Source organism: Pogona vitticeps, chromosome 6, assembly GCF_051106095.1.
Source record: "Pogona vitticeps strain Pit_001003342236 chromosome 6, PviZW2.1, whole genome shotgun sequence".
NCBI classification, from domain to species: domain Eukaryota; kingdom Metazoa; phylum Chordata; class Lepidosauria; order Squamata; family Agamidae; genus Pogona; species Pogona vitticeps.
The window spans coordinates 105,694,953-105,706,526 of NC_135788.1; the positions used below are offsets into that span (position 1 = coordinate 105,694,953).

General features: G+C 39.9%; 2 protein-coding genes across 2 annotated transcripts; both read left to right on the forward strand.

The window, feature by feature from the left end:
- Positions 1–1,425: 1,425 nt before the first annotated feature.
- On the forward strand, positions 1,426–5,185 carry LOC144583703 (vomeronasal type-2 receptor 26-like). Its single transcript, XM_078378137.1, has one exon. The coding sequence runs from the start codon at positions 1,426–1,428 to the stop codon at positions 2,428–2,430; it is 1,005 nt and encodes a 334-aa protein (XP_078234263.1). The 3' UTR covers positions 2,431–5,185.
- A 1,148-nt stretch (positions 5,186–6,333) lies between these two features.
- Positions 6,334–10,448, forward strand: LOC110088359 (vomeronasal type-2 receptor 26-like). The gene has a single exon (XM_078378140.1). It carries the CDS (start codon positions 6,334–6,336, stop codon positions 7,231–7,233), a length of 900 nt encoding a protein of 299 aa, XP_078234266.1. The 3' UTR covers positions 7,234–10,448.
- The last annotated feature ends 1,126 nt before the right edge of the window (positions 10,449–11,574 follow it).

The window sequence follows — 11,574 nt, forward strand, 5'->3', positions numbered from 1 at the left end:
GATTCAGAATACAATTCTTCTTCGTAGGATAATGCCTATGAATTACCAGCCCATCCTGGCCTTGGCATTTGCGGTCAACGAAATCAATAAAAACCCTTATCACTTATTCAATTTTACCTTGGGCTTCTGCATCTATGATAGCTATACCAACGTACGGTGGACCTACCATGCCACAATGTTCCTTTTATCCACTCTGGAGAGGTTTGTCCCAAACTACATTTGTGATGGCAAAAATGATCTGATAGCAGTTATTGGAGGACAAGACTCTGAAATATCCCTTCACATAGCAAACATCTTGGATATTTATAAGATCCCACAGGTGGGTGATATGTTGCTCATCTTTCCATAGAAGGACTTTTGTAGGGAATGATTACTAGAATGTGCTAGGAAGAAGGAATGCCACTTGCAGCTCCTGCCTCTGGGCCTGAAAATTATAATTTGTCCTCTCCTATCCAGGAAGTTCCTCTCCATTTTCCTTGCCTAAAAGTGGTCCCCCCCCCCCCACTCTACCCATTTGTCCCAACTTTGTAAGACTCAAAGGCAGTTGTCCTGTCAAACTGGAACTCTCTAGAGAACCCTAAGCCAACAATTGCTTCTCATTATCACATGACTCTTTGTCTGATGGAAACAGTAACATCCCCTTACTGAGTGTGGTTGTTAGGAATATTAAATAGGGATGTAGATCATATTATGGTTCATCACCTCATGTTAGGCAGGAAATTATGCAGATGTTTCTCCTTGTGGCAGGAAGGTGAGATCTTTTTTATTGGTAACAAAGAGACTTTGCACATTTGCAAAGCCAATTTTCATGCTGTTCTTCAAATCTGTTTGTTTGTTTGTTTGTTTGTTTGTTTGATTGTTTGTTTGTTTGTTTGGCTGGCTGGCTGGCTGGCTGGCTGGCTGGCTGGCTGGCTGGCTGGCTGGCTGGCTGGCTGGTTGGTTGGTTGGTTGGTTGGTTGGTTGGTTGGTTGGTTGGTTGGTTGGTTGGTTATCTAGGAGGCAAGCCACTACTCTGGACAGCTTACAGTATCAAAGCAGTGATAGTTACCACTTTGCAACTGAGTGGAAGAATTAAATTGGCTATTTGCACCTTTGTGAGCAAATAAAGTACCCTTTTCTGCTGCGTGTGTGTGTCTATGTGTGTATGCAAAATCAATTTCAGGCATTATCAGTTGTACAAATAGTGCAAACAATGAAGGAGGGAAGCTTGTCATGTGTCATGCGGTGGCATGAATTCCTACAGTGGTTAGACAATCTTTGACATGCTGCCCTAACCAGAAATGATACCTGGGTAAGATTTCTTCCCTTCCCTACTACTAAATACATACAAATTGTTTTGAGCCCTCAAAACTAGCATTTAAATAGTGTTATTATTCTCCTTTCATATGTACAACTTCTTTGTAGCTCATATATGGCCCTGCACCAATGATGAATGACAAAATTCCAGGCCTTTCCTTCTACCAGATGGTCCCTCAAGAAGACCTTCAGTACAGAGGGATTCTCTCTTTGCTTCTGCACTTCAGATGGACATGGATTGGGTCAGTTGTCATGGACACGGACAATGGAGAAAGATTTATTCAAATAGGACTTCCCCTCTTTACCCAGGATGGTATCTGTTTTGCCTTCATTGAAAAAATCCCCAAGTTTAGTTTTGTCAGTGATGTTAGCAATATGTTACTACAAGGGGCAAAAATATTTGATAAAATAATGGACAGCAAAGCCAATGTCATCTTGGCCTATGGGGAATCTTATTCCATTGCCCTGTTTAGATGGTTTCCATATCTCTCTGAACAAGAGCACATGACTCAGAAAGGAAAGGGTAAAGTCTGGATAATGACAGCCCAGATGGAGTTCACTTCGTTTACCTTCCAAAGAAACTGGGAAACAGATTTTCTTCATGGTAGTCTTTCCTTCAAAATTCACTCCAATGATATTCCAGGATTTCGCCAATTTGCTGAGAACAGAAAACCACTTTGCACTAACAAAGATGGCTTTATGAGAGACTTTTGGCAACAGGCCTTTGGCTGTGTATTCCCAAATATAGCTGAGAATGCAAGAGACGCAGTAGATATTTGCACAGGCGAAGAGAAGCTAGAGAGCCTTCCTGGAGCTTTTTTCCAAATGAGTATGACAAGCCATAGCTACAGCATCTACAACGCTATTTATGCTGTAGCTCAAGCTTTACAACAGGCCATGTCCACAGCTGCACTTGGACACAAAGTCATGGGGAACAGAGCTGGGCTAAAGCTTCAGCATCAACAGTTTTGGCAGGTAATGAGTTATGTATACTCAATTGACAGGCCACCTACACTAGATGTTATTGACTTTCATAGATGTACTGTTGCCTTCATCTTCTTTCCTGCAGGTAGTTATGATGAAATAATTCCTGTTTTAGTTCACCTTTACATTTTTTATCTGTATGGTCTGTAAACCTATATTTGATAAACACAGCTATACATTTGCTGATTCATATATTGTCTTCTCAAAGAATGTCTCTGGTCACAAGGAATGAGTGTTCTTCTAATGATCTTCTTTCAAAGTTATCCATGGCATTATTCTACCAGTGTCATTAGGGCTTATCCTGAAAAAGTCAAATGCAGAAGTTCTAAACTTTTGCCCTTTTTTTCCACTCCAGCTCCATCGCTTTCTAAGAGGTGTCTCATTTAACAACAGTGCAGGGGATTGGATTTCCTTCAACCAGAATGGGGAAGTAGTAGCTGGTTTGGATGTGATAAACTGGATTGTTTTCTCCAACCAGTCCTTTCACAGAGTGAAAGTGGGAAGGATAGATTCCCAGACTCCTCCAGGCCAAATGTTAACCATTGAAGAGGATGCCATAAGATGGCATAGTTGGTTTAATCAGGTAGGACCCTATTTTGGGCAGAAACAGTTCTCTCTGACTCTTAACTGAGTGATGAGAGAGATGCACAACTGTAAACCCTGTATTATAGTTCCTCTTTTAATCTCTGCATGCTTCAGTTTTGTGGGTGCAAACTGGGAAAGTCTACATTTGGGATGTGCACTGATGTCCAATCTGGTCCATGCCCAAATATGGGAATATACATTGGTGCCCAATCCATGCTTTGTCCTTTCAAAAGCCATTCTCTGACATAACTGATGATGATCTGCTGAAAGTATATTTAAATGAGAGCAGCCATTCTGGTGTCAAGTTGCAAAGTTTTTAAATGTTGTGATAGACACAAGGTCCCAGTTGCTGGAAGATCCATAGCCATTTAACAGTCTAGTTGTGTAACAATTATGTGCTTTTTCTTTTTTCCTCAAATATCTGTATGATCAATAAATGTGACTTAGAGATATGCCCTATCTTCTGTTGTTGTTGTTTAGTCATTAAGTCGTGTCCGACTCTTCATAACCCCATGGACCAGAGCACGCCAGGCCCTCCTGTCTTCCACTGCCTCCTGGAGTTGCGTCAAATTCATGTTGGTAGCTTTGATGACACTGTGCAACCATCTCATCCTCTGTCGGTTCCTTTTCCTCTTGCCCTCACACTTTCCCAACATCAAGGTCTTTTCTAGGGAGTCTTCTCTTCTCATGAGATGGCCAAAGTATTGGAGCTTCAGCTTCAGGATCTGTCATTCCAGTGAGCACTCAGGGTTGATTTCCTTCAAAATCGATAGGTTTCTTCTCCTTGCAGTCCAGGGGACTCTCAAGAGTCTCCTCCAGCACAACAATTCAAAAGCATCAATTATTTGGTGGTCAGCCTTCTTTATGGTCCAGCTCTCACTTCCATACATCACGACAGGAAAAACCATAGCTTTGACTATGCGGACCTTTGTCAGCAAGGTGATGTCTCTGCTTTTTAAGATGCTGTCTAGGTTTGTCATCACTTTCCTCCCAAGAAGCTGGCATCTTTTAATTTCTTGCCTATCTTCTGACAAACATGTAAATAAGGAATTGAGTCAGGAGTATTTGTGTGAGAGCCCAAAGACACTCATGCAGTTGAATAGCACCCTCCACATGCACAAAGATCCCTTGCATTAAATGTAGCATTCATGAGTTTCAAAATGTTCAGATAAAAATATGCAATGTGATTACAAGCAGGGAAAATGATGCTGAATTCACACCAGTAGAGAACTGAATTATTTTTGTCTTTTATCTTGCAAAAGGATTGATTAAATCTAAGTTTGGAACCGACAGAGTGAATAGAGCTTTTCTTCCAGTCTGAAAGAGTTCAATGGCAAACATTTTCCTACTGTGTGAAATTGGCAACAAAAAAAAAAACAGAAAGGAAACTAATATATAAGTGTACATTAGAAAAACAAAATGGTGACCAAACTATAGAGAACTCTCAATTTCATAATTTATATCAATAGTGATCATCAGCATAATTTTTTCTCACATGCCTCTTTCATTTATACATCAGTCTCAGCCTCTTTCTGTATGCACTCAGAGTTGTCGTCCTGGATTGAGTAAGAAAATAAAAGAGGGGAAACCATTTTGTTGCTATGATTGCATCCCATGCCCAAAGGGGAAGATTTCAGACCAGAAAGGTAAAGTATATCCTATACAGATTTAGGAAATAGACTAGATGTCATCCAGAGAAAGTGGCCCTTATTCAGTGTGTGACTGGAGATTTTGTGAGATAAGGCTAGAAGTTATTGAAGGAAGAGGGGAAAGGTGTATTGTTTGTCATAGGTTTTTTGGGCTGTTTGGCTGTGTTCTGGAGGTTTTTCTTCCTAACGTTTCACCTGTCCTCTGAAGATGCGGCCGGCATCTTCAGAGGACAGGAGTTAGAACTCTGTGTTCTGGTGTAGTGTGTGGCATAGCTGAGTATTTGTAGCTGTGGGTTCTTTGTCCTTTTCAGGAGACTGGGTGATTATGTGATCAGGGTGTTTTTTGTTATGGGTGTAATGTTGTGATAAAGGGAGATGATCTGTCACTGTGATTGATGGGTGTCATTAGCTAGTCTATTGTGTGCAGTGATCACCAGTCCTTGAGGCTGGGTAGAGTCCGTTGACCTTTTCACAGGCTGTATTTTTCAGTGCTGGAAGCCAGGCCCAATATATACCTGGCCACAGCTGCAAGGTATCTGGTATATCTGGTATACTCTTGCAGAGGTGAGGGGGTCCCTTTTGTCCTTTGCTGACCATAACATTTGTTGTATTTTTGTGGTGTTCCTGAATACTGTTTGTAGGTTGTGGTTTTTTTCAAAAGTTTCCCCATGCGGTCCGTGACCCCTTTGATGTATGGCAGAAATACTTTATTTGTGGGTGGCTGTTTTTCTTCTTCAGTTTGGTGTTGTTTTCTTGGTTTGATGACTCTTGTGATTTCCTTTTTGGAATATTTGCCTGTAGGGCCCAATTCAGATGGTTGAGTTTGGTGCTGAGAAATTGAGCTTCACAGTTCTGATTTGCCCGGTCTACCAGTGTTTTGATTATGTCTTTTTTTTGTCATGGGTGGTGGTTCGAGTTTTTGTATATATTTGTATGTGATCATTTGTTCCTGCTGTTTTAAACAAATTATTGAATAAAACTTAATTTCATTCAGAGTACTCAGGCAATAAGTAGTTGTCTTATAATACTGAAATGTACAAGGGTGAGGAAGCTGTCTTTGCATGCGATTTAGAGCCTTCATTTGATGCCACGCAATTGGCAGGCCTCAACAGCCAGGAATGCTTGGCCACATTCATTAAGGGGCTGTGCTGTAGTCACAATTTACTTTATTCTTTTGCAAAAAGCCTGTAGTGCTGCTTCGGTCTACCAAGCTGCAAGCTACTGACACGATCTACATCCTAATATATTACATAGATTCCCTCAGAAACCAGTCTCCATCTGCTTTGATAAGATGCTGTAAAGTAAGCAGTCGGATCATGGTAACCAAGACTTTTTGACTCACAGGATCACAGTAGATTTTAGCTTCCAATTTGAACAAAGAATATCTTTCTGTGTCATGTGAGTTGACATAGCTTATTGCTTACATGTTATTGCGATTAATAGTATGAAACAGAATGACAAAAGACTCTATATTTTCTATTCTATTCTAATATGAATGACTAATAAGTATAGAGATGAACACTATCCCAACAAAAACAATGATTTCTATATTCCCAAGAAAGTAAGCTTTTTGAAGAACCTTTGGAGATCATGTTAGACTGTTTCTCCCTTTCCTTTTCTTTGATTACATCTCTAGTGTGAGGAACATTCAGGAAGCACCAAGGCACTTCCATAGTTAAAACTAAAACTAAAACCTTAACTACATCCTCCTCATGCTCTCCTGTGTATTGTGTCTAAAAGGAATGCTCTAGCATGCTCTTTTGCTTAAAGGCACAGAGCTATTCACTTAACAATCGACCTTTCCTCTCTTTTTTCAGATATGGATGACTGTTACAAATGCAGAGACCAAAACTATCCAAATAAAAACCAAGACTTGTGTATTCCCAGGATTATAACCTTCTTGTCATATGAAGAACCATTAGGACTCTGTCTATCCTGCTGCTCCCTTTCCTTTTCTTTAGCCACCCTCTTGGTGTTAGGAACATTCCTGAAGCATCACAACACCTCCATTGTCAAAGCCAACAACCGCAACCTCACCTACATCTTCCTCATCTCTCTCCTACTCTGCTTCCTCTCTGCATTCTTCTTCATTGGCCAGCCACAGAAAATGACATGCCTTCTCCGACAGACTGCTTTTGCCATCATCTTCTCTGTGGCTGTCTCTTGCATCCTGGCAAAAACGCTCACAGTGATTCTGGCTTTCATGGCCACCAGACCAGGATCCAAGTTGAAGAGGTGGGTGGGGAAGAAACTGGCTGTCACTATTGTCCTTTCCTGCTCCTTTATCCAAGCAGGCATCTGTACTGTGTGGCTAGTAGCTTCTCCCCCATTCCCAGATATGGACATGCACTCACTGGTTACAGAAATTGTGCTAGAATGTAATGAAGGGTCTGCGACTCTATTTTACAGTGCCTTGGCCTATATTGGCTTCCTGGCCATTATTAGTTTCACTGTGGCTTTCTTTGCCAGGAAGTTACCAGACAGTTTCAATGAAGCCAAGTTCATCACTTTCAGCATGTTGGTCTTTTGCAGTGTTTGGTTATCTTTTGTTCCCACCTACTTGAGTACCAAGGGGAAATACATGGTAGCTGTGGAGATCTTCTCCATCTTGGCCTCCAGCGCTGGCTTACTTTTCTGCATCTTTTTCCCTAAATGTTATATTATTGTGTTGAGACCTGAACTGAATAACAGGGAACAGTTAATAAGAAGAAAAGAATGAAAAGAATGAAAGAAAAATATATGTCTGAACCTGAGTGCTGAACATTCAATATCTTGTAACCTACATAGATATGCTTGTCTATGTACACAGGAAAGAATTAGAAGCATTTGTTTAGGTCCTTTGTAAATCTTCCTTAGATATATTCAGATTCTGCCTTCTTAAAATGGAATTTGAAAAAAAAAGATTAAAATGTGTTTGTTAAAATACTGTATTTCATTTTTTTTCTTTACCTTTCAGGAGTTCTTTTCAAATCATATAGTTTTTTTTTAAATTTAGATTTATTCTCTAGCTTCTTTCCAAAGAAAACTGAAAATCTCATGTGTGCATGTTCAGGGCATTTGTTCACAATCACTTAAACGTCCCCAAGAAGTTGCTCTCTTTTGAAACTTAGGCTTAATACACCAAAGCAAGGCAGATGTTCCAGACATCCAATATACTCTTAGCCAGAGCCAGGAATTAATACGTCTTTAGAAAACAGCTTCCAGGATCCACCAGCCAACACAGTCTATATTTCCTGGCTATAGCGAAAAACATTTTGGAGCGCACACACACACCCTTGGCATAGGCACAATAGTTAGTCCAGCTTGCCGAATCAGATCTAAATGTATCCAAACATTTGTAAAGTCAGAAAATACAGATGTAGCAATGGTTGGAGAAAAGCTACAAGATTGAAACTGAAGCAACCTATCTTCCCATTTTCCCTCTTTATCTTCTACCATCACCAGCTGCTTAATAAATTCTCCTCAACAAATAAATCAAAAATCAACATACTACCAATAACATTATTGGGGTGTCCTCTGGTCAAGACTTGCAAAACCCGCATGACTTAATGAGGTTTACCTCAAGTAAATCTCATTAGAATGGAAAAGTGTGAGGGAGGCCCCTCCCTAGAAATGTAAAATATCAACATTATTTTTAATTACCTGCATCGTTGGGGTCAAAAGGTGCATTGAGGACATACAGCGTAGTTCTCCTTAGATATCCTTGGTAATCTATGACTCTTCAAGCTGGATTTTCACCTCAGCCACTCCCATAGACTTGTAAGAAATACTGAGAGGAAAAAGTTCCTAAGACAAGGAGGACCAGCCTGCCCATTGGTTACTCAAATCCTGCTGTGGAGTTAAGATGACCCATGATCAGTATGAGCTAGATGGATATCTCCCAAAGTGGATATAGCCCAATGTTCTATGTTACCAGTGTCTGTGTCCCACAAACTGCACCTGGTGTTTGTGGATTCTGAGATGAATATGGCCCCAAAGCTATTTATGTGCCTCCTTTCAGCATTCTCCAGAAAAGCAAAGAAATACAAAAAAACAAAAGCTGCCTGGATAGTTCAGTGAGTTTTATACAAAGTTCAATGAGTTTCATACAAAGAAATGCACGCTGTATAGTTCAGTGACTTAAATGTCTGGCTGAGGAGCCAGAGGTTGGGAGCTTGATTTCCCACTGTGCTTCTGTGGGAGAACAATCAGCCTGCGTAACTTTAGACAAGCCACCCAGTCCCAGGGCACACCCAGAAGAAAGTTGTGGTAAATCATTTCTGACTACAAAGCCCTGAAAAGGTCACCATAAGTCACCTTGACAACATGTATTTTTTATTATTATAGTTTCCCTTTTTAAAAGATGTGCCAGCTGTAGGTTTTTTCCTCAGGGTTCATAGTGGGCCAGGTGTCAGCAGACAAAAGACTCATCTGAAATTACTCATCTTTGCTTTGGGGAAATCCAAGACAGATCACCAACCACTGCTGCACTTGGCATGTGCTCAGTCTCATGAAACATTGCAGCAGTGGCAGGGTTAGAAAGTGTTATGGGAGCAGAACAATGCATGACATGAGCAGGTGCAATGCTTGCTAGACTATATGCCCTGTGCTGGTTGACTCTCAGTCTGCTTATTCATTCATTCATTCATTCATTCATTCATTCATTCATTCATTCATTCATTCATTCATTCATTGAGAATATTTCTATGCCACCTTTCTCCCTAAAAGGACCCAAGGCAGCTTACATCACTAAAACAGAAAGATGCTGGGAGTCTAACTTTCCCAAGCTCTGGAGACTCTGGGCTAAACTACATATTACAGATAGAGTGTTATCAGAAGAGGGAGTTCCTTAAATGATTGTCAGAGCAGGAGCATTTCAGATCTCCCATGCCTTGCAAGTTAGCTTGCTGTCTTTTGTGATTGGTCATCAAGTGGTAAACATGGGTTTCATTTGCAAGTATGGTTACTTAGACATGAAGGTTTATTAAATCACTTCTCTTGGTAGGATTCTAGTTTCTAACAATGCATTATTTGTACCCTATAATTTTACTCTCAATTACATATTGGAAGGAAGTAATAAGTCAAAGTAGCTGGCTGGATAGTTCAGTGGTTTAGAAATCTGGCTGTGGAGCCAGAAATTGGGAGTTCAATTCCCCAGTGTGCTTCTTGTGAGTAGAGCCAGGCTGTGTGGCCTTGGGCAAGCTACACAGTCCCAGAGCATCCCCAGAAGAAGTGAATAGTAAACTACTTGGAAGTATTTTCTATGTAGAAAACCCTGGAAAGGGTCACCAGAAGTCAGAATTAATGACACATGATGGTGGAACAAGTCAAAGCGGAGACACAGTCCAGTCCATAAGGATGGTGGTGGCTAGTGGTATTCAGCAAAAATGGTGAAGCTTAACAGAAGGTGGGCTACTGTTGTTTTTGCTTCTTAGCATCATGTTCCCAAGGTAAGCGCTACACTCTGTCTATTGCTGGAGATGGATGTGCATATATAAATAGATATCAAGAAACTATTGCACGAGGAGGAGACAGACTTAAAAGAAATTTCATCAGAACCAAACACACAGCTGCTGTATTACAGGACAGTGGGGTGTTCTTTAAATCTGGAACAAGGAAGCCCTGAAGCGTGTTTTATAATTTTCCTTGCTGTGCTTTTCCAACTTCCCTGAACCCAGCATCCAACTATTTAGCAAGAAGATGTGTTTTCAAAAATAAAGAAAAAAAATAAGATACAGCTAAGGTCAAAGAACAGTGATGAGAAGAAAGTATGTTAGATTGCAAAATAATAATTATCTGACTGATGCTCCATTTCTTTGAGAGATTATATATGGGGAATCTGGAACATTTGGGTAGTGTGGGCGGCATATAAATAAATAAATAAATAAATAAATAAATAAATAAATAAATAAACAAACAAACAAACAAACAAACAAACAAACAAACAAACAAACATTTCCAGAGTATTATCTGAAAATCCAAATGTTGCATTTGAAACAAATCAGGTTTGCTTTCTGATGATGCCCATTCACTAACATGGATTTAACCCATTCATACACTAGGATAAACATATCTCTGTTGTATGAATGATAGGGTATTTTCTGACTCTAGTGAGAATTCCAGTATTTAATGGGATATAAAAACATCCAATATCCAAAGATGCATTCATGTGCAGGAGCAAGCATACGTTCCACTCTAAAACACAGCTAGAAAGTGCAAGGTAGAATAAAAATAAACTAAAGTAGCATTCAGTCAAACAAAACATCTACTTCTTCTGTTGCAAGACATTTCCTGAGACCCATGAATTCTAGAATCCTACCCACCCCCAGGTAGATGTTTTATTTTCCCCCAAATGAGATAATTCTGCTCCCAAGCAGAATGTAACCCCTGCTTCATTGTTTCACCCCAATTTAGTTTTGCTAAAATGGCATGAAATATTTCTTTATCACCATATTGCATTTTCCTTGCTATTTCTTTCCTCCTAAGATTGGACAACGTCATGGTTTTTACTGACTTTGGAGGTGGCATCTCTAAACAATAGCATCATGTTGTATCTAACCCATCTCCCAGATTCCTCTGTTCTTTTCCTGCACTCCTTCCCTATTTATATTTTCTTGAGTGATCAGCTGTAACAATCTGCATTTTTTGCTTCTTGTTACATCACTAAGTGGACATCTTATATGTTTTATTTCTTAGTATTTATTTATTCATTCATTTCTCTGTTGGACATCCTCTCAAGCCTAGAAATTCATACTAATAAATCCAACTTCAAACACTTCTTTTTCATGGTCTCATTTCCTTTCTTGCTGCCTGGATTGCCTGTCTGCACTTTATCTGGTGGATGACTGCCTGTACTGCTGGACTGAATCCTCCATATTTTACCTGGAGGTAATGTGTTGGGAAGTTTATATTGCCCTTAGTAAGTGTACTTTGCTTTGATCCTTATCATGATTATGATTTCTCTTTCTCATTTGGAGTGTTTCCTTGCCAATGCACTGAAGAGCATGAAAAGTATGATGATGTGATGATATATGTGACCTTTAAAATATTGCTAGTACCCACACAGGTCTATAGATTGAGC